Here is a 26811-nt window from a genome sequence, read left to right on the forward strand (position 1 = left end):
ACACAGTGGGTTAGCGCTGCTGTCTCACAGCGCCAGGGACCCGGGTTTCGATTCCCAGGGGCACGGTGACACAGTGGGTTAGCACTGCTGTCTCAGCGCCAGGGACCCGGGTTCGAATCCCCGGGGGGCACGGTGACACAGTGGGTTAACACTGCTGTCTCACAGCGCCAGGGACCCGGGTTCGAATTCCCGGGGGCACGGTGACACAGTGGGTTAGCGCTGCTGTCTCACAGCGCCAGGGACCCGGGTTCGAATCCCCGGGGGGCACGGTGACACAGTGGGTTAACACTGCTGTCTCACAGCGCCAGGGACCCGGGTTCGATTCCCGGGGGCACGGTGACACAGTGGGTTAGCACTGCTGTCTCACAGCGCCAGGGACCCGGGTTCGAATCCCCGGGGGCACGGTGGACACAGTGGGTTAACACTGCTGTCTCACAGCGCCAGGGACCCGGGTTCGATTCCCGGGGGCACGGTGACACAGTGGGTTAGCGCTGCTGTCTCACAGCGCCAGGGACCCGGGTTCGATTCCCGGGGGCACGGTGACACAGTGGGTTAACACTGCTGTCTCACAGCGCCAGGGACCCGGGTTCGATTCCCGGGGGCACGTGACACAGTGGGTTAACACTGCTGTCTCACAGCGCCAGGGACCCGGGTTCGATTCCCCGGGGGCACGGTGACACAGTGGGTTAGCGCTGCTGTCTCACAGCGCCAGGGACCCGGGTTCGATTCCCGGGGGCACGGTGACACAGTGGGTTAGCGCTGCTGTCTCACAGCGCCAGGGTTCGATTCCCGGAGTCACTGTCTGTGTGGAGAGCTGAGAGAGGGAGTGTGTAGAGAGGGAGAGGAAAGAGGGGATAGGGTGTGCTGGGAAACGGGGAAAGCCAGTGTGTGACTCTGTGAATCATCTTGTTTCAGGATCCTCGAAACAAACACAAGTTCAAAATTCACTCCTACAGCAGCCCAACCTTCTGCGATCACTGTGGGTCACTACTGTATGGGTTGGTTCACCAGGGAATGAAATGTTCCAGTAAGTATCTCTGCGACTGTCACCCTCTCTCACACACACACACTCTCTCACACACACACACACACTCTCTCACACACACACACAAACTCTCTCACACACACACACAAACTCTCTCACACACACACACAAACTCTCTCACACACACACACTCTTTCTCTCTCTCTCTCTCACTGATAGAAACTAGTAGCAGGAGGAGGCCATTTGGCCCTTCCACCTGCTCTGCATTCATTCTGATCATGGCTGATCATCGAATTCAATATCCTGATCCCCCTCCCCCCCAATATCCCTCGATCCCTTTAGCCCCAAGAGTGAAATCTAATTTCTTCTTGCAATCTCACAACGTTTTGGCCTCAACTACTTTCAGTGTGAGTGAATTCCACACATTCCCCACCCTCTGGGTGAAGACATTTCTCCTCACCTCAGTTCTAAAAGGTTTACCCCTTATCCTCAAACTCTGACCCCTAGTTCTGGACTCCCCCCACCATCAGGAACATTCTTTCTGAATCTACCCTGTCTAACCTGTGTGAATTTTATAAGTTTCTATCAGATCCCCTCTCACTCTAAACATCCAGTGAATATAATCCTAACCCACTCAGTCTCTCCTCAATATGACAGACCTGCCATCCCAGGAATCAGCCTGGTAAACCTTCACTGTGCTCCCTCTATAGCAAGGACATCCTTCCTCAGATAAGGAGACCAAAACTGTACACAATACTCCAGGTGTGGCCTCACCAACACCCTGTACAATTGCAGTAAAACATCCCTATCCCTATACTCAAATCCTCTCGTTATGAAGACTAACATACCATTTGCCTTCTTTACTGCTGCTGTTCCTGCGCGCTTACTTTCAGCAACTGCTCGAGGACTCCAAGGTCTCACTGAGTATCCGCCTCTCTCAAATTTACACCCATTCCAGTAATAACCTGCTTCCTATTATTGCTATCACAGTGGATAAACCTCACATTTATCCACAATTATTCTGCATCTCCCATGCAGATACCCACACACTCAGCCTGTCCAAATCACACTGAACCATCTCTGCATCCTCCTCACAGCTCACCCTCCCACCCAACTTTGTACCAGCCCCACCCACACACACACACACACACACACACAAACACACACACAATCTCCCATACTCACTGTCCATTCCATGTCCTGTAAAACTGTTCACTATACAATCACCCTGGATCTCTCCGAATCACTTATCACTTATCCTCTCGCCCCGTGTCCCCTCTCCCTCCTCTCGTCCTGTGTCTGTCTCCCTCCTTCTCCCCTCCTCTCGCCCTGTGTCTCCCTCTCCCTCTCCCCTCCTCTCGTCCTGTGTCTGTCTCCCTCCTTCTCCCCTCCTCTCGCCCTGTGTCTCCCTCTCACTCTCTCCCTCCTCTCGCCCCGTGTCTCCCTCTCCCCTCCTCTCGTCCTGTGTCTGTCTCCCTCCTTCTCCCTCCTCTCGCCCTGTGTCTCCCTCTCACTCTCTCCCCTCCTCTCGCCCCGTGTCTCCCTCTCCCCTCCCTCTCGCCCCGTGTCTGTCTCCCCGGCTCCTGTCACAGGCTGTGAGATGAATGTACACAAACGCTGTGTGATGAATGTGCCGAGTCTCTGTGGAGTGGATCACACGGAGAAACGGGGACGGATCCACCTCCATGCCCGAATCCACAGTGAAAACGATCTCCACGTAACAGGTTAGAGCAATTTTACTCTGTATCTAACCCCGTGCTGTCCCTGTCCTGGGAGTGTTTGATGGGGGACAGTGTAGAGGGAGCTTTACTCTGTATCTAACCCCGTGCTGTACCTGTCCTGGGAGTGTTTGATGGGGACAGTGTAGAGGGAGCTTTACTCTGTATCTAACCCCGTGCTGTACCTGTCCTGGGAGTGTTTGATGGGGACAGTGTAGAGGGAGCTTTACTCTGTATCTAACCCCGTGCTGTACCTGTCCTGGGGAGTGTTTGATGGGGACAGTGTAGAGGGAGCTTTACTCTGTATCTAACCCGTGCTGTACCTGTCCTGGGAGTGTTTGATGGGGGACAGTGTAGAGGGAGCTTTACTCTGTATCTAACCCCGTGCTGTACCTGTCCTGGGAGTGTTTGATGGGGACAGTGTAGAGGGAGCTTTACTCTGTATCTAACCCCGTGCTGTACCTGTCCTGGGAGTGTTTGATGGGGGGGACAGTGTAGAGGGGGCTTTACTCTGTATCTAACCCCGTGCTGTACCTGTCCTGGGAGTGTTTGATGGGGGGGACAGTGTAGAGGGAGTTTTACTCTGTATCTAACCCCGTGCTGTACCTGTCCTGGGAGTGTTTGATGGGGACAGTGTAGAGGGAGCTTTACTCTGTATCTAACCCCGTGCTGCACCTGTCCTGGGAGTGTTTGATGGGGACATGAATTCCGATATTTCTATCTCTTTATGCCCTCTAGTGGGTTTTTCTGATTATTGTGCAGATTTGTGTGGATATCCTAGTATATATCTCAGCAATCGCACTGTCGGGGGTAGATGTATATACTCTAGGATTTAAACTCATAATCCAGGCTGACACTCCCCCCGGTGCCAGTACTGAGGGAGTGCTGCACTGTCGGGGGTAGATGTATACTCTCATGATTCTCTCTGTCTCCCTCTTTCCATTCAGTTGGGAAGCTCGCAATTGATCCCAATGGATCCGAATGGCTTGTCCGATCCCTACGTGAAGCTGAAGTTGATCCCTGATCCCAAGAGTCACAGCAAGCAGAAAACGCGGACCATCCGCTCGACGCTGAACCCCGTGTGGAATGAATTTTTCACATTGTACGGAGGGTCTCGGGGTAGGGAGGGTGGGAGGAGAGTTATGAGGAAGGCGAGAGGGTCAGGGGATGCATGAGAGGGAGTGGGGAGGGAGGCACACGCGTTGTTGCTGTGTTGATTGTACTGTTTCGATTCTGTTCTGAAGGGCACTGGTGAGTTTAGTGCGTTGAGTATGTATAAATCGGGAAGAGTTGGGAGGCTGAGTGGAGAGGAGAGTTGGCAGCATGAGGAAATTGAGTCGACTCTCTTGGTACTGTCCCGCGTGTCCCGGATTTCCGTTTCCCAACCCGTCTGGATGCAGTTGACAATGAGAGGGCGAGGATGGAGAGGAGAGAGGGCCTGAGGGAGGGGCGAACAGCAAGGAGGAGACAGGAAGGCCAGGAGATGGTCAGAGTGGGTAGGGGAGTGGAGGAGAGGTGAGAGCAATGTATGGGAAGAGGAGGTGGCACAGTGGGTAAGCAATGTTGCCTCACAGCTCTAGGGACCCGGGTTGGATTCCCGGCTCGGGTCACTGTCTGTGTGGAGTCTGCACATTCTCCCCGTGTCTGCGTGGGTTTCCTCCGGGTGCTGCGGTTTCCTCCCACGTTCCAAAGATGTGCAAGTTAGGGGGATTGGCCAAGCTAAATTCTCCCTCAGTGTACTCGAAGAGGCGCAGAGTGTGGCAACAAGGGGATTTTCACAGTAACTTCATTGCAGTGTTAATGTAAGCCTACTTGTGACAGCAATTAAGGAAGTTTACATTGGAAGTGAGAAGGGGAGGTAGGAAGAGGTGAGGGGAGGGCAGGCAGTTGGAGGTGTACAGGAGTGTGGAACGGTGAAACTCGGGGTGGGGGGCTGTCCCACACAGACTGTCTGCTGACTTTTGTCTCTCCCTCTGTCTCTGTGTCTGTCTCTCCCTCTCCGTCTCTCCCTCTGTCTCTGTCTCTCCCTCTCCGTCTGTCTGTCTCTCCCTCTCCCTCTGTCTCTGTGTCTGTCTCTCCCTCTCCGTCTCTCCCTCTGTCTCTGTCTCTCCCTCTCCGTCTGTCTGTCTCTCCCTCTCCCTCTGTCTCTGTCTCTCCCTCTCCCTCTGTCTCTGTGTCTGTCTCTCCCTCTGTCTCTGTGTCTGTCTCTCCACAGCCAGCTCAAACCCAGTGATAAGGATCGCCGACTCCTTGTTGAAGTCTGGGATTTGGGATCGAACCTCCCGGAATGATTTTATGGGAGCCATGTCGTTCGGGATATCCGAACTTTACAAAATTCCCGTCGATAGCTGGTAAATCAGGAACCTGCCCAACTCTCTTTCTCCATCTCTTTCCCTCCTTCCATCTGTCTCTCTCTCTGTCTGTGTCCCCATCTGTCTCTCTCTCTGTCTGTGTCCCCCCCTCTCTCTCTCTCTGTCTGTGTCCCCCTCTCTCTCTCTCTCTCTCTCTCTGTCTGTGTCCCCCTCTCTCTCTCTGTCTGTCCCCCCCTCTCTCTCTCTCTCTCTGTCTGTCCCCCCCTCTCTCTCTCCCTCTCTGTCTGTCCCCCCCCTCTCTCTCCCTCTCTGTCTGTGTCCCCCTCTCTCTCCCTCTCTGTCTGTGTCCCCCTCTCTCTCCCTCTCTGTCTGTGTCCCCCTCTCTCTCCCTCTCTGTCTGTGTCCCCCTCTCTCTCCCTCTCTGTCTGTGTCCCCCTCTCTCTCCCTCTCTGTCTGTGTCCCCCTCTCTCTCCCTCTCTGTCTGTGTCCCCCTCTCTCTCCCTCTCTGTCTGTGTCCCCCTCTCTCTCCCTCTCTGTCTGTGTCCCCCTCTCTCTCCCTCTCTGTCTGTGTCCCCCTCTCTCTCCCTCTCTGTCTGTGTCCCCCTCTCTCTCCCTCTCTGTCTGTGTCCCCCTCTCTCTCCCTCTCTGTCTGTGTCCCCCTCTCTCTCCCTCTCTGTCTGTGTCCCCCTCTCTCTCCCTCTCTGTCTGTGTCCCCCTCTCTCTCCCTCTCTGTCTGTGTCCCCCTCTCTCTCCCTCTCTGTCTGTGTCCCCCTCTCTCTCCCTCTCTGTCTGTGTCCCCCTCTCTCTCCCTCTCTGTCTGTGTCCCCCTCTCTCTCCCTCTCTGTCTGTGTCCCCCTCTCTCTCCCTCTCTGTCTGTGTCCCCCTCTCTCTCCCTCTCTGTCTGTGTCCCCCTCTCTCTCCCTCTCTGTCTGTGTCCCCCTCTCTCTCCCTCTCTGTCTGTGTCCCCCTCTCTCTCCCTCTCTGTCTGTGTCCCCCTCTCTCTCCCTCTCTGTCTGTGTCCCCCTCTCTCTCCCTCTCTGTCTGTGTCCCCCTCTCTCTCCCTCTCTGTCTGTGTCCCCCTCTCTCTCCCTCTCTGTCTGTGTCCCCCTCTCTCTCCCTCTCTGTCTGTGTCCCCCTCTCTCTCCCTCTCTGTCTGTGTCCCCCTCTCTCTCCCTCTCTGTCTGTGTCCCCCTCTCTCTCCCTCTCTGTCTGTGTCCCCCTCTCTCTCCCTCTCTGTCTGTGTCCCCCTCTCTCTCCCTCTCTGTCTGTGTCCCCCCCTCTCTCTCTCTCTTTCTCTCTCTGTCTGTGTCCCCCCCTCTCTCTCTCTGTCTGTGTCCCCCCCTCTCTCTCTCTCTTTCTCTCTCTGTCTGTGTCCCCCCCTCTCTCTCTCTCTGTCTGTGTCCCCCTCTCTCTCTCTCTCTGTCTGTGTCCCCCTCTCTCTCTCTCTCTCTCTCTCTCTGTCCCTCTCTCTCTCTCTCTGTCTCTCTCTCTCCCTCTCTCTCTCTCTCTCTCTGTCCCTCTCTCTCTCTCTCTGTCTCTCCCTCTCTCTCCCTCTCTCTCTCTCTGTCCCTCTCTCTCCCTCTCTCTCCCTCTCTGTCCCTCTCTGTCCCTCTCTGTCCCTCTCTGTCCCTCTCTCTCTCTCTGCCCCTCTCTATCTCTCTCTCTGTCCCTCTCTATCTCTCTCTCTCTCTATTCCAGGTTTAAATTGTTAAACCAGGAGGAAGGAGAATATTACAATGTTCCAGTCACAGCTGATTCCGTTGAGGAGGAGGCGGAGTTACGCAAGAAATTTGAGGTAAAGCTTCCCCAACCTGTCCCATTAATGATAACTCCATCCCATTGGGAGTGGGCCCAACTCCTGATCCCGCTATCGAAGACCATCCCTCTAATCCCCTAACTCTCCATCGAAGACCATCCCTCTAATCCCCTAACTCTCCATCGAAGACCATCCCTCTAATCCCCTAACTCTCCATCGAAGACCATCCCTCTAATCCCCTCACTCTCCATCGAAGACCAACCCTCTAATCCCCTCACTCTCCATCGAAGACCATCCCTCTAATCCCCTAACTCTCCATCGAAGACCATCCCTCTAATCCCCTCACTCTCCATCGAAGACTCACCCTCTAATCCCCTCACTCTCCATCGAAGACCATCCCTCTAATCCCCTAACTCTCCATCGAAGACTCACCCTCTAATCCCCTCACTCTCCATCGAAGACCATCCCTCTAATCCCCTAACTCTCCATCGAAGACTCACCCTCTAATCCCCTAACTCTCCATCGAAGACTCACCCTCTAATCCCCTCACTCTCCATCGAAGACTCACCCTCTAATCCCCTCACTCTCCATCGAAGACTCACCCTCTAATCCCCTAACTCTCCATCGAAGACTATCCCTCTAATCCCCTCACTCTCCATCGAAGACTCACCCTCTAATCCCCTCACTCTCCATCGAAGACCATTCCTCTAATCCCCTCACTCTCCATCGAAGACCATCCCTCTAATCCCCTCACTCTCCATTGAAGACCATCCCTCTAATCCCCTCACTCTCCATTGAAGACCATCCCTCTAATCCCCTCACTCTCCATCGAAGACCATCCCTCTAACCCCCTCACTCTCCATCGAAGACCATCCCTCTAATCCCCTCACTCTCCATCGAAGACCATCCCTCTAATCCCCTCACTCTCCATCGAAGACCATCCCTCTAATCCCCTCACTCTCCATTGAAGACCATCCCTCTAATCCCCTCACTCTCCATCGAAGACCATCCCTCTAATCCCCTCACTCTCCATCGAAGACCATCCCTCTAATCCCCTCACTCTCCATTGAAGACCATTCCTCTAATCCCCTAACTGTTTCATCAAAGACCCCCCCACCTCCCAATCCCCACAAACTCCATACAGACAGTGACCCAAGCCAGGGATCGAACCTGCATCCATGGTCCTGTGACACAGCAGTGCCAACCACTCTCCCGCGCTTCTCTCTTGCTCCCTCGCAGTCCCCGTCTTGTTCTCTCTCCCTCTTTCTCTCTGTTTCACTCTCTGTCCTTGTATTCCCCTCTCCCTCTCACTCTGTCTCTGTGTTTCAGTGCGGCACTCCCTCAGTACTGACCCTCTGACAGTGCGGCGCTCCCTCAGCACTGACCCTCTGACAGTGTGGCACTCCCTCAGCACTGACCCTCTGACAGTGCGGCACTCCCTCAGCACTGACCCTCTGACAGTGCGGCACTCCCTCAGCACTGACCCTCTGACAGTGCGGCACTCCCTCAGCACTGGGGAGAATTGCGCTGGATGGTGAATTTTGGATTGAGTTGATTTTAATCATTTTCAGAATTCGCTCAGTTTGTTCTCACAGCCACTGCTGTCCCGGGATCCGGAGCTGCCCGCGGTGAGTGTTTTAGTCAACAAGTGTGCAGTTACTCCCAGTCCTGGCTGGTTAACACTGAGGTGATAACCTGTCTCAACATTAAAATTGACAGACCCAGCACATGGGGTCAACTTACCAGGGAGAGGGGGCGAGGGAGGGATTTGATCAGGAGGGTGAGGATCGTAGTGGCTGGAGGAGGTTACAGAGATAGGGAGGGAGGGAGGGATTTGATCAGGAGGGTGAGAATTGGAGAATGGAGTCTGGGTTCCTGCTCTGGGGAGGGAGGAAGGTTTGGGATGGGGAGGGAATTTCCCAGGGGGTTCTGGCTGTGAGTTAGGGAATCTGGAGTTGAAGTTGACGGGTTTGTCTGCTGCGGTTGGATTGAGGTTTGATGTTGACAGCACACTCCTGTTCAGTGCCCTCACAGAGCAGATATTTCCCCTGGAGGTGGGGGTTACCAAACCCTTTCACTCAGCCAATCTTCAGTAAATACATGGGCTGGACCCGGAATACTGCCGTCCCAGTCTGGGAGGGGTACGGGGAACCATGGACAAAAAACACCCACATACCGAGCCCATTGCTATAGCGACTGAATTATCCCTGAGGTTTCCAGTGGGAGGGTTTATCAATCATAATCTGACCTGGAGCCCCCCTGAGGAGATATTGGAGAGAAACACTAAAATCTCAGAAAGAGAGACAGGCTACTGACTCATTCTCACTCAGTCTCCCCACACACACTCTGTCTCTCTCGCACGCACACACTCTCCCCCCGACTCTCTCTCTCTCTGTCACACGCACCTCTCTCTCTCTCTCTCTCCCTGTCACACGCACCTCTCTCTCCCTGTCACACGCACCTCTCTCTCTCTGTCACACGCACCTCTCTCTCTCTGTCACACGCACCTCTCTCTCTCTGTCACACGCACCTCTCTCTCCCTGTCACACGCACCTCTCTCTCCCTGTCACACGCACCTCTCTCTCTCTGTCACACGCACCTCTCTCTCTCCCTGTCACACGCGTGTTTAGTGATCAGAGACACTGACAGAGCAGCACTCAGTCCTGTCCCTCACACTGATCTCTGTTCGAATCGAGTCTACAAATAGATATCAATGTTTCCGAGTGACAGGAATTCCAACCTTCCAATTTTAAACACAATTTTATTCATTTTCAGCCCATTTCACACCCGCATCATCATCACAAACCACCCCCATCAGCGCACAAGCAAAACCACCCAACGGTAAGTGTCGAGGGAGGATCACTCCCGTGTTGTATCTGTCCTGGGAGTGTTTGATGGGGACAGTGTAGAGGGAGCTTTACTCTGTATCTAACCCCGTGCTGTACCTGTCCTGGGAGTGTTTGATGGGGGGACAGTGTAGAGGGAGCTTTTCTTTCTCTCTCTCTCTCTCTCTCACACACTCCTCTCTCTCTCTCTCTCTCTCTGTCACACGCACCTCTCTCTCTCTCTCTGTCACACGCACCTCTCTCTCTCTCTCTGTCACACGCACCTCTCTCTCTCTCTCTGTCACACGCACCTCTCTCTCTCTCTCTGTCACACGCACCTCTCTCTCTCTCTCTGTCACACGCACCTCTCTCTCTCTCTCTGTCACACGCACCTCTCTCTCTCTCTCTGTCACACGCACCTCTCTCTCTCTGTCACACGCACCTCTCTCTTTCTCTGTCACACGCACCTCTCTCTCTCTCTCTGTCACACGCACCTCTCTCTCTCTCTGTCACACGCACCTCTCTCTCTCTCTCTGTCACACGCACCTCTCTCTCTGTCACACGCACCTCTCTCTCTCTCTCTCTGTCACACGCACCTCTCTCTCTCTCTGTCACACGCACCTCTCTCTCTCTCTGTCACACGCACCTCTCTCTCTCTCTGTCACACGCACCTCTCTCTCTCTCTGTCACACGCACCTCTCTCTCTCTCTGTCACACGCACCTCTCTCTCTCTCTGTCACACGCACCTCTCTCTCTCTCTGTCACACGCACCTCTCTCTCTCTCTGTCACACGCACCTCTCTCTCTCTCTGTCACACGCACCTCTCTCTCTCTCTGTCACACGCACCTCTCTCTCTCTCTGTCACACGCACCTCTCTCTCTCTCTGTCACACGCACCTCTCTCTCTCTCTGTCACACGCACCTCTCTCTCTCTCTCTGTCACACGCACCTCTCTCTCTCTCTCTGTCACACGCACCTCTCTCTCTCTCTGTCACACGCACCTCTCTCTCTCTCTCTGTCACACGCACCTCTCTCTCTCTCTCTGTCACACGCACCTCTCTCTCTCTCTCTGTCACACGCACCTCTCTCTCTCTCTCTGTCACACGCACCTCTCTCTCTCTCTCTGTCACACGCACCTCTCTCTCTCTCTCTGTCACACGCACCTCTCTCTCTCTCTCTGTCACACGCACCTCTCTCTCTCTCTCTGTCACACGCACCTCTCTCTCTCTCTCTGTCACACGCACCTCTCTCTCTCTCTCTGTCACACGCACCTCTCTCTCTCTCTCTGTCACACGCACCTCTCTCTCTCTCTCTGTCACACGCACCTCTCTCTCTCTCTCTGTCACACGCACCTCTCTCTCTCTCTCTGTCACACGCACCTCTCTCTCTCTCTCTGTCACACGCACCTCTCTCTCTCTCTCTGTCACACGCACCTCTCTCTCTCTCTGTCACACGCACCTCTCTCTCTCTCTGTCACACGCATCTCTCTCTCTCTCTCTCTGTCACACGCACCTCTCTCTCTCTCTCTCTGTCACACGCACCTCTCTCTCTCTCTCTCTCTCTGTCACACGCACCTCTCTCTCTCTCTCTCTCTGTCACACGCACCTCTCTCTCTCTCTCTCTCTCTGTCACACGCACCTCTCTCTCTCTGTCACACGCACCTCTCTCTCTCTCTGTCACACGCACCTCTCTCTCTCCCTGTCACACGCGTGTTTAGTGATCAGAGACACTGACAGAGCAGCACTCAGTCCTGTCCCTCACACTGATCTCTGTTCGAATCGAGTCTACAAATAGATATCAATGTTTCCGAGTGACAGGAATTCCAACCTTCCAATTTTAAACACAATTTTATTCATTTTCAGCCCATTTCACACCCGCATCATCATCACAAACCACCCCCATCAGCGCACAAGCAAAACCACCCAACGGTAAGTGTCGAGGGAGGATCACTCCCGTGTTGTATCTGTCCTGGGAGTGTTTGATGGGGACAGTGTAGAGGGAGCTTTACTCTGTATCTAACCCCGTGCTGTCCCTGTCCTGGGAGTGTTTGATGGGGACAGTGTAGAGGGAGCTTTACTCTGTATCTAACCCCGTGCTGTCCCTGTCCTGGGAGTGTTTGATGGGGACAGTGTAGAGGGAGCTTTACTCTGTATCTAACCCCGTGCTGTACCTGTCCTGGGAGTGTTTGATGGGGACAGTGTAGAGGGAGCTTTTCTTTCTCTCTCTCTCTCTCTCACACGCCTCTCTCTCTCTCACACACTCCTCTCTCTCTCTCTCTCTGTCACACGCACCTCTCTCTCTCTCTGTCACACGCACCTCTCTCTCTCTCTGTCACACGCACCTCTCTCTCTCTCTGTCACACGCACCTCTCTCTCTCTCTGTCACACGCACCTCTCTCTCTCTCTGTCACACGCACCTCTCTCTCTCTCTGTCACACGCACCTCTCTCTCTCTCTGTCACACGCACCTCTCTCTCTCTCTGTCACACGCACCTCTCTCTCTCTCTGTCACACGCACCTCTCTCTCTCTCTGTCACACGCACCTCTCTCTCTCTGTCACACGCACCTCTCTCTCTCTGTCACACGCACCTCTCTCTCTCTGTCACACGCACCTCTCTCTCTCTGTCACACGCACCTCTCTCTCTCTCTGTCACACGCACCTCTCTCTCTCTCTCTGTCACACGCACCCCTCTCTCTCTGTCACACGCACCTCTCTCTCTCTCTGTCACACGCACCTCTCTCTCTCTCTCTCTGTCACACGCACCCCTCTCTCTCTCTCTGTCACACGCACCCCTCTCTCTCTCTCTGTCACACGCACCTCTCTCTCTCTCTGTCACACGCACCTCTCTCTCTCTCTCTCTGTCACACGCACCTCTCTCTCTCTCTGTCACACGCACCTCTCTCTCTCTCTCTCTCTCTGTCACACGCACCTCTCTCTCTCTCTCTCTGTCACACGCACCTCTCTCTCTCTCTCTCTGTCACACGCACCTCTCTCTCTCTCTCTCTGTCACACGCACCTCTCTCTCTCTCTCTCTGTCACACGCACCTCTCTCTCTCTCTCTGTCACACGCACCTCTCTCTCTCTCTCTGTCACACGCACCTCTCTCTCTCTCTCTGTCACACGCACCTCTCTCTCTCTCTCTGTCACACGCACCTCTCTCTCTCTCTCTGTCACACGCACCTCTCTCTCTCTCTCTCTCTGTCACACGCACCTCTCTCTCTCTCTCTCTCTGTCACACGCACCTCTCTCTCTCTCTCTGTCACACGCACCTCTCTCTCTCTCTCTGTCACACGCACCTCTCTCTCTCTCTCTGTCACACGCACCTCTCTCTCTCTCTCTGTCACACGCACCTCTCTCTCTCTCTCTGTCACACGCACCTCTCTCTCTCTCTCTGTCACACGCACCTCTCTCTCTCTCTCTGTCACACGCACCTCTCTCTCTCTCTCTGTCACACGCACCTCTCTCTCTCTCTCTGTCACACGCACCTCTCTCTCTCTCTCTGTCACACGCACCTCTCTCTCTCTCTCTGTCACACGCACCTCTCTCTCTCTCTCTCTCTGTCACACGCACCTCTCTCTCTCTCTGTCACACGCACCTCTCTCTCTCTCTCTCTCTCTGTCACACGCACCTCTCTCTCTCTCTCTCTGTCACACGCACCTCTCTCTCTCTCTCTCTGTCACACGCACCTCTCTCTCTCTCTCTCTGTCACACGCACCTCTCTCTCTCTCTCTCTGTCACACGCACCTCTCTCTCTCTCTCTCTGTCACACGCACCTCTCTCTCTCTCTCTGTCACACGCACCTCTCTCTCTCTCTCTGTCACACGCACCTCTCTCTCTCTCTCTGTCACACGCACCTCTCTCTCTCTCTCTGTCACACGCACCTCTCTCTCTCTCTCTGTCACACGCACCTCTCTCTCTCTCTCTGTCACACGCACCTCTCTCTCTCTCTCTGTCACACGCACCTCTCTCTCTCTCTCTGTCACACGCACCTCTCTCTCTCTCTCTGTCACACGCACCTCTCTCTCTCTCTCTCTCTGTCACACGCACCTCTCTCTCTCTCTCTCTGTCACACGCACCTCTCTCTCTCTCTCTCTGTCACACGCACCTCTCTCTCTCTCTCTGTCACACGCACCTCTCTCTCTCTCTCTGTCACACGCACCTCTCTCTCTCTCTCTGTCACACGCACCTCTCTCTCTCTCTCTGTCACACGCACCTCTCTCTCTCTCTCTGTCACACGCACCTCTCTCTCTCTCTCTGTCACACGCACCTCTCTCTCTCTCTCTGTCACACGCACCTCTCTCTCTCTCTCTCTCTCTGTCACACGCACCTCTCTCTCTCTCTCTCTCTCTGTCATACGCACCTCTCTCTCTCTCTCTCTGTCACACGCACCTCTCTCTCTCTCTCTCTCTCTCTGTCACACGCACCTCTCTCTCTCTCTCTCTCTCTGTCACACGCACCTCTCTCTCTCTCTGTCACACGCACCTCTCTCTCTCTCTCTGTCACACGCACCTCTCTCTCTCTCTCTCTCTGTCACACGCACCTCTCTCTCTCTCTCTCTCTCTCTGTCACACGCACCTCTCTCTCTCTCTCTCTGTCACACGCACCTCTCTCTCTCTCTCTGTCACACGCACCTCTCTCTCCCTCTCTCTCCCTCTCTCTCTCTCTGTCACACGCACCTCTCTCTCTCTCTCTGTCACACGCACCTCTCTCTCTCTCTCTGTCACACGCACCTCTCTCTCTCTCTCTCTCTCTGTCACACGCACCTCTCTCTCTCTCTCTCTCTCTCTGTGTCACACGCACCTCTCCCTCTCTGTCACACGCACCTCTCCCTCTCTGTCACACGCACCTCTCTCTCTCTGTCACACGCACCTCTCTCTCTCTCTGTCACACGCACCTCTCTCTCTCTCTGTCACACGCACCTCTCTCTCTCTCTGTCACACGCACCTCTCTCTCTCTGTCACACGCACCTCTCTCTCTCTGTCACACGCACCTCTCTCTCTCTGTCACACGCACCTCTCTCTCTGTGTCACACGCACCTCTCTCTCTGTGTCACACGCACCTCTCTCTCTGTGTCACACGCACCTCTCTCTCTGTGTCACACGCACCTCTCTCTCTGTGTCACACGCACCTCTCTCTCTGTGTCACACGCACCTCTCTCTCTGTGTCACACGCACCTCTCTCTCTGTGTCACACGCACCTCTCTCTCTGTGTCACACGCACCTCTCTCTCTGTGTCACACGCACCTCTCTCTCTGTGTCACACGCACCTCTCTCTCTGTGTCACACGCACCTCTCTCTCTGTGTCACACGCACCTCTCTCTCTGTGTCACACGCACCTCTCTCTCTGTGTCACACGCACCTCTCTCTCTGTGTCACACGCACCTCTCTCTCTGTGTCACACGCACCTCTCTCTCTGTGTCACACGCACCTCTCTCTCTGTGTCACACGCACCTCTCTCTCTGTGTCACACGCACCTCTCTCTCTGTGTCACACGCACCTCTCTCTCTGTGTCACACGCACCTCTCTCTCTGTGTCACACGCACCTCTCTCTCTCTCTCTCTCTGTCACACGCACCTCTCTCTCTCTCTCTCTCTGTCACACGCACCTCTCTCTCTCTCTCTCTCTCTCTCTGTCACACGCACCTCTCTCTCTCTCTCTCTCTCTCTCTGTCACACGCACCTCTCTCTCTCTCTCTCTCTCTGTCACACGCACCTCTCTCTCTCTCTCTCTCTCTCTGTCACACGCACCTCTCTCTCTCTCTCTCTCTCTCTGTCACACGCACCTCTCTCTCTCTCTCTCTCTCTGTCACACGCACCTCTCTCTCTCTCTCTCTCTCTCTGTCACACGCACCTCTCTCTCTCTCTCACACGCGTGTTTAGTGATCAGAGACACTGACAGAGCAGCACTCAGTCCTGTCCCTCACACTGATCTCTGTTCGAATCGAGTCTACAAATAGATATCAATGTTTCCGAGTGACAGGAATTCCAACCTTCCAATTTTAAACACAATTTTATTCATTTTCAGCCCATTTCACACCCGCATCATCATCACAAACCACCCCCATCAGCGCACAAGCAAAACCACCCAACGGTAAGTGTCGAGGGAGGATCACTCCCGTGTTGTATCTGTCCTGGGAGTGTTTGATGGGGACAGTGTAGAGGGAGCTTTACTCTGTATCTAACCCCGTGCTGTCCCTGTCCTGGGAGGGTTTGATGGGGACAGTGTAGAGGGAGCTTTACTCTGTATCTAACCCCGTGCTGTCCCTGTCCTGGGAGTGTTTGATGGGGACAGTGTAGAGGGAGCTTTACTCTGTATCTAACCCCGTGCTGTACCTGTCCTGGGAGTGTTTGATGGGGGACAGTGTAGAGGGAGCTTTATTCTGTATCTAACCCCGTGCTGTACCTGTCCTGGGAGTGTTTGATGGGGGACAGTGTAGAGGGAGCTTTACTCTGTATCTAACCCCGTGCTGTACCTGTCCTGGGAGTGTTTGATGGGGACAGTGTAGAGGGAGCTTTACTCTGTATCTAACCCCGTGCTGTACCTGTCCTGGGAGTGTTTGATGGGGGACAGTGTAGAGGGAGCTTTATTCTCTTTCTGTGTCTTTCTCTCTCTCTACGTGTCTCTGTCTCTTTTTTCTCTCTCTCTCTCTGCCACTCCCTCTCTGTGTCGCTCTGCCTCTGCCTCCCCCTCTGCCTCTGCCTCCCCCTCGCTCTGCCTCCGCCTCCCCCTCCGCCTCTGCCTCTGCCTCCCCCTCGCTCTGCCTCCGCCTCTGCCTCTGCCTCCCCCTCGCTCTGCCTCCCCCTCTGCCTCTGCCTCCCCCTCGCTCTGCCTCCCCCTCTGCCTCTGCCTCCCCCTCGCTCTGCCTCCCCCTCTGCCTCTGCCTCCCCCTCGCTCTGCCTCCCCCTCTGCCTCTGCCTCCCCCTCGCTCTGCCTCCATGCCGAGTGCCGGTGGGGATGTGGGATTTGTGTGGGATGCTGGACCTGTTTCCTCGGAGACGGGACAACGATGGTGACTCAGCGGGGTCCCCCCCCATCCTGGGCATCCTCGCTCTGCACGGAGACCATTCCGCCTCTCCTGGGCCTGCTGGCCCTCACTGATCAACACTACTGCCTCTGACCTTCGACCTCATCCCCGTTGTCCGCCCCCCCCCCCCCCCCCCCCCCCCACCCCGATTCCTCTGCCGCCCTCCTGGGAAACTCCTCCATCTCCCCGTCTCCCATTGGCTGGTTCCCTGAGCACCCCCAGATTCTCCGGATAATTCCCAAGATTCCCTCCTTGTCTCAGTGCAAAATGGCCGCCCCTGACTCCCCCTCCCTCTCGCCCTGGAGCCAGAGTGTCCGGTGGGGGTGGGTGGGGGTGGGGGGGTGGAGGTGAGATTTGTGGGAGGGATGGGGGAGTGTGTGGAGTCTGTCAATACCCCCCCCCCTTCCCCCTCCCCAACATAAGGATTGAATCTCTTTCTCCCAAACCCTAGACAGTGTTGACCCATTCCGGAGAGTCTCACATCAGACACAACCCCCTCGCTCCAAGCGCCTCCTTACCGCAGACCCCTCTCGCCCCCCCCTCACCCCCACACGAGTTTGTACCTTGGAGACCAACACTCTCCTCCGTAGTCCAGCATCCTTCTTAGAGTCAGAGAGGTTTACAGCATGGAAACAGGCCCTTCGGCCCAACCTGTCCATGCTGCCCTTCTTTTAACCCTTCAGTTTATCCCAATTGCCCACATTTGTCCCATATCCCTCTATTCCCATCTTACCCATGTAACTGTCTAAATTCTTTTTAAAAGACAAAATTGTACCCACCTCTACTACTGCCTCTGGCAGCTCGTTCCAGACGCTCACCACCCTCTGGGTGAAAAAATTGCCCCTCTGGATCCTTTTGTATCTCTCCCCTCTCACCTTAAACCTATACCCTCTAGTTTTAGACTCCCCTACCTTTGGGGAAAAGATATTGACTATCTAGCTGATCTGTGCCCCTCATTATTTTATAGACCTCTATAAGATCACCCCTCAGCCTCCTACGCTCCAGAGAAAAAAGTCCCAGTCTATCCAGCCTCTCCTTATAACTCAATCCATCAAGTCCCGGTAGCATCCTAGTAAATCTTTTCTGCACTCTTTCTAGTTTAATAATATCCTTTCTATAATAGGGTGACCAGAACTGTACACAGTATTCCAAGTGTGGCCTTACCAATGTCTTGTACAACTTCAACAAGACGTCCCAACTCCTGTATTCAATGTTCTGACCAATGAAACCAAGCATGCTGAATGCCTTCTTCACCACTCTGTCCACCTGTGACTCCACTTTCAAGGAGCTATGAACCTGTATCCCCAGATCTCTTTGTTCTGTAACTCTCCCCAACACCCTACCATTAACTGAGTAAGTCCTGCCCTGGTTCAATCTACCAAAATACATCACCTCACATTTATCTAAATTAAACTCCATCCGCCATTCGTCAGCCCACTGGCCCAGTTGATCAAGATCCCGTTGCAATTGGAGATAACTTTCTTCACTGTCTGTGCTCTGCATGTTCGTAGCTGGAATTCTCAACCCTCACACCTTTTCCCAGATCTCTCCCGCTCTCCCTCCCTCCATGAACACAGCTCCTCCAGGAAGCCTACCTCCGCTCCCCCCAGCACCGGACCTCACTCACACCACTTCACACCCAGCCATCGGCACCCAGGACACCACCTCGATGCCCTCGAAGTAGGGATCGAGGGAGTGATAGAGGGATTGGAACGGGGGGTGAGAATTGTCGGGACTGGAGGAGGTTACAGAGATAGGGAGGGAGGGAGGGAGCGAGGGATTTGAACAGGAGGATGAGGATTGGAGGGGCTGGAGGAGGTTACAAAGATAGGGAGGGAGGGATTTGAATAGGAGGATGAGAATTGGAGGGGCTGGAGGAGGTTACAGAGATAGGGAGGGATTTGAATAGGAGGATGAGGATTGGAGGGGCTGGAGGAGGTTACAGAGATAGGGAGGGAGGGATTTGAAGAGGAGGATGAGGATTGGAGGGGCTGGAGGAGGTTACAGAGATAGGGAGGAGGGATTTGAAGAGGAGGATGAGGATTGGAGGGGCTGGAGGAGGTTACAGAGATAGGGAGGGAGGGATTTGAAGAGGAGGATGAGGATTGGAGGGGCTGGAGGAGGTTACAGAGATAGGGAGGGAGGGATTTGAAGAGGAGGATGAGAATAGCTCATTTTTCCTTTGTCTGTTTCTTTCAGCAAACAAACCTGAGTCCCACATCTCTGAAGCCGTACAGTCCCACCGATAACCGGATCTGTAAATTCAGCAGCAACTTTGGACCCTCGGATTTCAACTTCCTGATGGTGTTAGGGAAAGGGAGCTTCGGAAAGGTATGGCCCATTGGAGTGAGCTCCATAATCCAGGCTGACACTCCCCCCGGTGCCAGTACTGAGGGAGTGCTGCACTGTCGGGGGTAGATGTATATACTCTAGGATTTGAGCTCCATAATCCAGGCTGACACTCCCCCCGGTACCAGTACTGAGGGAGTGCTGCACTGTCGGGGGTAGATGTATACACTCTAGGGTTTGAGCTCCATAATCCAGGCTGACACTCCCCCCAGTGCCAGTACTGAGGGAGTGCTGCACTGTCGGGGGTAGATGTATATACTCTAGGATTTGAGCTCCATAATCCAGGCTGACACTCCCCCCGGGTGATGCAGATGTAGTGTGGGATCTTGCTGTGCTCCTTGGGGGCAGGGAAGGGTATATGGGATTGGGAAGATGTGGATAGTCTGTCCTCCAGTGAATAACGTGACCCTGTGATTTGCCCCCACCCCTGCAGGTAGTTCTAGCCGAGTTCCGAGGTACCGATGAGCTATATGCCATTAAGATGCTGAAGAAGGATGTGGTGATCCAGGATGATGATGTGGAATGTACGCTGGTCGAAAAGAGGGTTCTGTCCATGCCCGATCCTCCCCACTTCCTCACCCAGTTATACTGCTGCTTTCAAACAATTGTAAGTTCCACAGTGTGGGTTTAACTGAAGGATACGGAGAATGGAATATTGGCCTCCTCCTGTTCCAGTGTAACAGGCTGGAGGGGCTGAATGGCCTCCTCCTGTTCCTGTGTAACAGGCTCGAGGGGCTGAATGGCCTCCTCCTGTTCCTGTGTAACAGGCTGGAGGGGCTGAATGGCCTCCTCCTATTCCTGTGTAACAGGCTCGAGGGGCTGAATGGCCTCCTCCTGTTCCAGTGTAACAGGCTCGAGGGGCTGAATGGCCTCCTCCTGTTCCAGTGTAACAGGCTCGAGGGGCTGAATGGCCTCCTCCTGTTCCTGTGCAACAGGCTCGGGATCTGAAAGGTCGAGCTCTGTGAAATGTCGAGTATGTCACATTGTAAATGTTTTGAGCTCTGTGTTTGTGTGTGGTATCCCTCGGTGTGTGTGTGGTATCCCTCGGTGTGTGTGTGGTATCCCTCGGTGTGTGTGTGGTATCCCTCGGTGTGTGTGTGTATATCACTGTCTGTGTATCACAGTGTGTGTACGCTGCTCTCTCTCTCTCTCTCTGTCCCCAGGACCGCCTGTATTTTGTGATGGAATATGTAAATGGAGGTGATCTGATGTACCACATCCAGCAGGTTGGCAAGTTCAAGGAGCCCCACGCAGTGTGAGTGTCACTGCACCGCTCCCCCCCCCCCCCAACCCCCAAACCCACATTCACCAGCCCATTACACACACTGTTCACATCCAACTTCTCCCCTCTGTGTGTGTGTCTGTCTCTCTCTCTGTCTCTCTCTCTGTCTCTCTCTCTGTCTCTCTCTCTGTCTCTCTCTGTCTCTCTCTCTCTGTCTCTCTCTCTCTCTCTCTCTGTCTCTCTGTCTCTCTCTCTCTGTCTCTCTGTCTCTCTCTCTCTGTGTCTCTCTCTCTCTCTGTCTCTCTCTCTCTCTGTCTCGCCGTCTCTGTCTCTCTCTCTCTCTCTCTCTCTCTCTCTCCCTGTCTCTCTCTCTCTGTGTCACACTCCTAATCACACTGGACAAGCCTGTGTTATTAAATCGATGATTTTGGTTCGATGAAGCTTGCGTCATTAAGCACAGTCGATGATCCAAGGGTTTTACAATGTTGGTGCTGATAGAGAGAGTGCTGATGTTTCACTGAATACTGACAATTCTCCCCCCCTCTCTCTCACTCCCGCTCTCACCCAATGTCACCTTGTTATGGGAGTTCATCCAATCACAGATTCTACGCAGCAGAGATCGCTCTCGGCCTGTTCTACCTTCACAACAATGGTATTATATACAGGTACAGGAAGATCCCATTATTGCCCACTCCACTGGGACAGAACGAGAAGGGGTTTGGGTCCATTGGGACTGTGTACAGTGGGAGTGAACGGGAAGGTGTTTGGGATTGGGATTGTGCACAGTGGGAGTGAACGGGAAGGTGTTTGGGATTGGGATTGTGCACAGTGGGAGTGAATGGGAAGGGGATTGGGATTGTGTACAGTGGGAGTGAACGGGAAGGGGTTTGGGATTGGGATTGTGTACAGTGGGAGTGAATGGGAAGGGGATTGGGATTGTGTACAGTGGGAGTGAATGGGAAGGGGTTTGGGTCCATTGGGATTGTGTAGTGGGAGTGAACGGGAAGGGGATTGGGATTGTGTACAGTGGGAGTGAACGGGAAGGGGGATTGGGATTGTGTACAGTGGGAGTGAACGGGAAGGGGATTGGGATTGTGTACAGTGGGAGTGAACGGGAAGGGGGATTGGGATTGTGTACAGTGGGAGTGAACGGGAAGGGGATTGGGATTGTGTGGAAGGCGCTCAGTAATAATTGTGATTTCCCAGGGATCTGAAGTTGGATAACGTGATGCTGGATTCTGAGGGTCACATTAAAATTGCGGATTTCGGAATGTGCAAAGAGAATATTTTGGACGGATGCACAACTCGAACCTTCTGCGGGACCCCTGATTACATCGCTCCAGAGGTACAGACAGGGTTAATCCCCCCCACCCTCCCTCCAATAGGGGAACAGGCTGCCCGGTGTCTGAGTGTAAATGGGGGAGAGGTGGGTGAGAGGGTTAATCCCCCCTCCCTCCGATAGGGGAACAGGCTGCCCGGTGTCTGAGTGTAAATGGGGGAGAGGTGGGTGAGAGGGTTAATCCCCCCTCCCTCCGATAGGGGAACAGGCTGCCCGGTGTCTGAGTGTAAATGGGGGAGAGGTGGGTGAGAGGGTTAATCCCCCCTCCCTCCGATAGGGGAACAGGCTGCCCGGTGTCTGAGTGTAAATGGGGGAGAGGTGGGTGAGAGGGTTAATCCCCCCTCCCTCCCTCCGATAGGGGAACAGGCTGCCCGGTGTCTGAATGTAAATGGGGGTGTTTTTTTGCTCCTTACAGATTCTTGCTTACCAACCGTATGGGCTGTCTGTTGATTGGTGGGCTTTTGGTGTCCTCCTGTACGAGATGCTCGCTGGGCAGGTAAGGGTTAATCACAGTCGTCTTCACCCCTGCAAAAGGACAATGTTTCATTGCTGTAGCGCCTATCACACTCCCTCGGGTGCTCCCTCCGAGGCCTGCAGCCAATCGCACTCTCGCTGTTGCCCTGTGCGCAGCACCCATTGTACACACAGCAAGACCCCACAGACAGCTCAGCAATACAATCCACATCATCCCTGTGCATCCCACATCACTGACAGTGCGGCGCTCCCTCAGCACTGACCCTCTGACAGTGCGGCGCTCCCTCAGCACTGACCCTCTGACAGTGCGGCGCTCCCTCAGCACTGACCCTCTGACAGTGCGGCGCTCCCTCAGCACTGACCCTCTGACAGTGCGGCGCTCCCTCAGCACTGACCCTCTGACAGTGCGGCGCTCCCTCAGCACTGACCCTCTGACAGTGCGGCACTCCCTCAGCACTGACCCTCTGACAGTGCGGCGCTCCCTCAGCACTGGCACCGGGGGACATGAGATTGTTTTGGCAGATAAGGCAAAGGAGAATCCAAAGAGTTTCTACAAATACATAAAGGGCAAAAGAGTAACAAGGGAGAGAGTCGGGCCTCTTAAAGATCAACAAGGTCATCTGTGTGTGGATCCACAAGAGATGGGTGAGATCCTAAATAAATATTTCTCACCAGTATTTACTGTTAAGAAAAGCATGGATGTTAGGGAACTTGGGGAAATAAATAGTGATGTCTTGAGGAGTGTTCATATTACAGAGAAGGAGGTGCTGGAAGTCTTAAAGTGCATCAAGGTAGATAAATCCCCGGGACCTGATGAAGTGTATCCCAGGACATTGTGGGAAGCTAGGGAGGAAATTGCGGGTCCCCTAGCAGAGATACTTGAATCATCGATAGTCACGGGTGAGGTGCCTGAAGATTGGAGGGAGGAAAAATGTTGTGTCTTTGTTTAAAAAGGCTGCAGGGAAAAGCCTGGGAACTACAGGCCAGTGAGCCCTCACATCTGTGGTGGGTAAATTGTTGGAAGGTATTTTGAGAGACAGGATCTACAGGTATTTAGAGACACAAGGACTGATTAGGGACAGTCAGCATGGCTTTGTGAGTGGAAAATCATGTCTCACAAATTTGATTGAGTTTGAAGGGGTAACCAAGAAGGTAGATGAGGGCAGTGCAGTTGATGTTGTCTACATGGACTTTAGCAAGGCCTTTGACAAGGTACCACATGGTAGGTTGTTGCATAAGGTTAAATCTCACAGGATCCAGGGTGAGGTATCTAAATGGATACAAAATTGGCTTCTTGACAGAAGCCAGAGGGTGGTTGTAGAGAGTTGGTTTTCAAACTGGAGGCCTGTGACCAGCGGTGTGCCTCAGGGATCAGTGCTGGGTCCACTGTTATTTGTCATTTACATTAATGATTTGGATGAGAATATAGGAGGCATGGTTAGTAAGTTTGCAGATGACACCAAGATTGGTGGCAGAGTGGACAGTGAAGAAAGTTATCTCCAATTGCAACGGGATCTTGATCAACTGGGCCAGTGGGCTGACGAATGGCAGATGGAGTTTAATTTAGATAAATGCGAGGTGATGCATTTTGGTAGATTGAACCAGGGCAGGACTTACTCAGTTAATGGTAGGGTGTTGGGGAGAGTTACAGAACAAAGAGATCTAGGGATACATGTTCATAGCTCCTTGAAAGTGGAGTCACAGGTGGACAGAGTGGTGAAGAAGGCATTCGGCATGCTTGGTTTCATTGGTCAGAACATTGAATACAGGAGTTGGGATGTCTTGTTGAAGTTGTACAAGACATTGGTAAGGCCACACTTGGAATACTGTGTACAATTCTGGTCACCCTATTATAGAAAGGATATTATTAAACTAGAAAGAGTGCAGAAAAGATTTACTAGGATGCGACCGGGACTTGATGGATTGAGTTATAAGGAGAGGCTGGATAGACTGGGACTTTTTCCTCTGGAGCGTAGAGGCTGAGGGGTGATCTTATAGAGGTCTATAAAATAATGAGGGCACAGATCAGCTAGATAGTCAATATCTTTTCCCAAAGGTAGGGGAGTCTAAAACTAGAGGGTACAGGTTTAAGGTGAGAGGGGAGAGATACAAAAGGGTCCAGAGGCGTAATTCTTTCACACAGAGGGTGGGAGTGTCTGGAACGAGCTGCCAGAGGCAGTAGTAGAGGCGGGTACAATTTTGTCTCTTAAAAAGCATTTAGACAGTTACATGGGTACGATGGGAATAGAGGGATAGGGGACAAATGCGGGCAATTGGGGTTAGTTTAGGGGTTTTAAAAAGAGGGTGGCATGGAGAAGTTGGGCCGAAGGGCCTGTTTCCATGCTGTAAACCTCTGTGACTCTGAGTGTGGGCCTGGATTATGGAGCTGAATTCTTGGTGTGTATATATATATATATATATACTGATATTGATGTGTTTCTCTCTGCAGCCCCCGTATGATGGTGAGGATGAGGATGAATTATTCCAGGCGATTATGGAACAGAATGTGTCGTACCCGAGGAGTCTTTCCCGTGAGGCTGTATCTGTTTGTAAAGGGGTAAAGGATTCTTAATCTCGCTCCACACCCTATATCATCATCTGGGGAGAGGCTGGTGGGGGGAGCCGGGGGAAGAGGCTGAGGGGGGTGGAGGTGGGAGTCATTCTCCTTTGAGTGGAGAAGGTTCAGGGGGAGATTGAATCGAGTCGTTCCAAATCAGGGAAGGGAGCTTTGTGAGGGAGTTGATGAGGAGAAACTGTTCCCAGCGACAGGAGGGTCGGGGACCAGAGGGGGACACAGATTGAAGGTCCACTGTCCTCCACTCCCTCAGTACTGACCCTCTGACAGTGCGGCGCTCCCTCAGTACTGACCCTCTGACAGTGCGGCGCTCCCTCAGCACTGACCCTCTGACAGTGCGGCACTCCCTCAGCACTGACCCTCTGACAGTGCGGCACTCCCTCAGTACAAAACCTGGAGGTGACCAGATTGGAAATGCTAGTCTGTGTAACATCACTTTTCCATTTCTGTCTCCCCCTCTCTCTGTCTCTGTCTCCCCCTCTCTCTCTCTGTCTCTGTCTCCCCCTCTCTCTCTCTGTCTCTGTCTCCCCCTCTCTCTCACAGTTTATGATGAAGAATCCGTTGAAGCGATTAGGTTGTGGTCTGGATGGGCAGCGTGATGTTAAGGAACATTCATTTTTCCGTTGGATCGATTGGGATCGAGTTCAAAACCTGGAAATCCAGCCTCCCTTTAAACCCCGGCCGGTAAGTATGGGAGACCCGGGGTTTTTGGTGGGGGGGGGGGTGCAGAGAGCGGGGTTTGGGGGGGGGGCGGGGGGGTCGGAGAGCGGGGTTTGGGGGGGGGCGGGGGGGTCGGAGAGCGGGGTTTGGGGGGGGGGCGGGGGGGTCGGAGAGCGGGGTTTGGGGGGGGCGGGGGGGTCGGAGAGCGGGGTTTGGGGGGGGGCGGGGGGGTCGGAGAGCGGGGTTTGGGGGGGGGCGGGGGGGTCGGAGAGCGGGGTGGGGGGGGTTGGGGGGGGCGGAGAGCGGGGTTTGGGGGGGGGGCGGGGGGGTCGGACAGCGGGGTGGGGTGGGTTGGGGGGGGCGGAGAGCGGGGTTTGTGGGGGGGGGGCGGGGGGGTCGGACAGTGAGTGGGACGGACCCCGGACACTGGGCAAGGTGGAGAAATGGCCAGGATGTATAGGAAGAGAAGGGTCTGATTTGATGGCGATTCCTGAGAGCTGGTTCCAAGGAGAGCAGCTCTGGGAATTGTGTATCTGAGTCTTTTGGAATGTTAAAGGAAAACCGTGGTGGTATAGCTTGGTTAGTGAAGGGTCTGTGCTGTAATGAGAAATGACATGAACACAGGAGATCAAGATTTTAATCTGATTTATTATTGTCACATCTATCAGGACACAGTGAAAAGTATTGTTTCTCACGTGCTATACAGACAAAGCATACCGTTCATAGAGAAGGAAAGGAGAGGGTGCAGAATGTAGTGTTACAATCACAGCGAGGGTGTAGAGAAAGATCAACTTAATGCAAGGTAGGTCCATTCAAAAGTCTGACAGCAGCAGGGAAGAAGCTGTTCTTGAGTCGGTCGGTACGGGACCTCAGACTTTTGTATCTGGGTTGTGTGGGGTCTTTTAAACCAGCCTCCCATCCATTGACTCTGTCTACACATCAAACACCCCACACCCCGGACATTCTCTCTTCCACCTTCTTCCATCGGGAAAAAGATACAAAAGTCTGAGGTCCCGTACCGACCGACTCAAGAACAGCTTCTTCCCTGCTGCTGTCAGACTTTTGAATGGACCTACCTCACATTAAGTTGATCTTTCTCTACACCCTCGCTGTGACTGTAACACTACATTCTGGGTAGCACAGGGGGTTAGCACTGCTGCTTCACAGCTCCAGGGGCCCTGTTTCAAATCCAGGCTCGGGTCACTGTCTGTGTGGAGTCTGCACATTCTCCCCATGTCTGCATGGGTTTCCTCCGGGTGCTCCGGTTTCCTCCCACAGTCCAAAGATGTGTGGGTTAGGTTGATTAACAGTTCTAAATTACCCCTTAGTGTCCCGGGATGCATGGATTAGTGGGTAAATGTGTTGGGATATGGGGGTAGGGCCTGGGTGGGATTGTGGTTGGTGCAGACTCAATGGGCTGAATGGCCTCTTTCTGCACTGTAAGATTCTATGATTCTGCACTCTTTCCTTCTCTATGAATGGTATGCTTTGTTTCTTCCACAAGATACAATGCTTTTCACTGTATGTTAATACACGTGACAATAATAAATCAAATCAAAAATATTATGCAGGCTG

The 26811-nt window shown here is 53.6% G+C and overlaps 1 protein-coding gene across 1 annotated transcript in view; it reads left to right on the plus strand.

The window, feature by feature from the left end:
• Positions 1-3671: 3671 nt before the first annotated feature.
• Positions 3672-26811, plus strand: part of LOC145340358 (protein kinase C alpha type-like) — a 30783-nt gene continuing 7643 nt past the window's right edge. The window contains 16 exon segments of the mRNA XM_080184815.1: positions 3672-3805; positions 4919-4970; positions 4972-5054; positions 6714-6810; positions 8343-8399; positions 9547-9612; positions 11458-11523; positions 15618-15683; positions 18817-18948; positions 19400-19573; positions 20130-20221; positions 20791-20853; positions 21395-21533; positions 21943-22023; positions 24451-24558; positions 25120-25260. Coding sequence (XP_080040941.1) covers positions 3675-3805; positions 4919-4970; positions 4972-5054; positions 6714-6810; positions 8343-8399; positions 9547-9612; positions 11458-11523; positions 15618-15683; positions 18817-18948; positions 19400-19573; positions 20130-20221; positions 20791-20853; positions 21395-21533; positions 21943-22023; positions 24451-24558; positions 25120-25260 — 1548 coding nt within the window. The 5' untranslated portion in view covers positions 3672-3674.

This window comes from Carcharhinus amblyrhynchos, unplaced genomic scaffold (assembly GCF_965287045.1).
Source record: "Carcharhinus amblyrhynchos unplaced genomic scaffold, sCarAmb.v2.hapA scaffold_954, whole genome shotgun sequence".
Taxonomy (NCBI): Eukaryota; Metazoa; Chordata; class Chondrichthyes; order Carcharhiniformes; family Carcharhinidae; genus Carcharhinus; species Carcharhinus amblyrhynchos.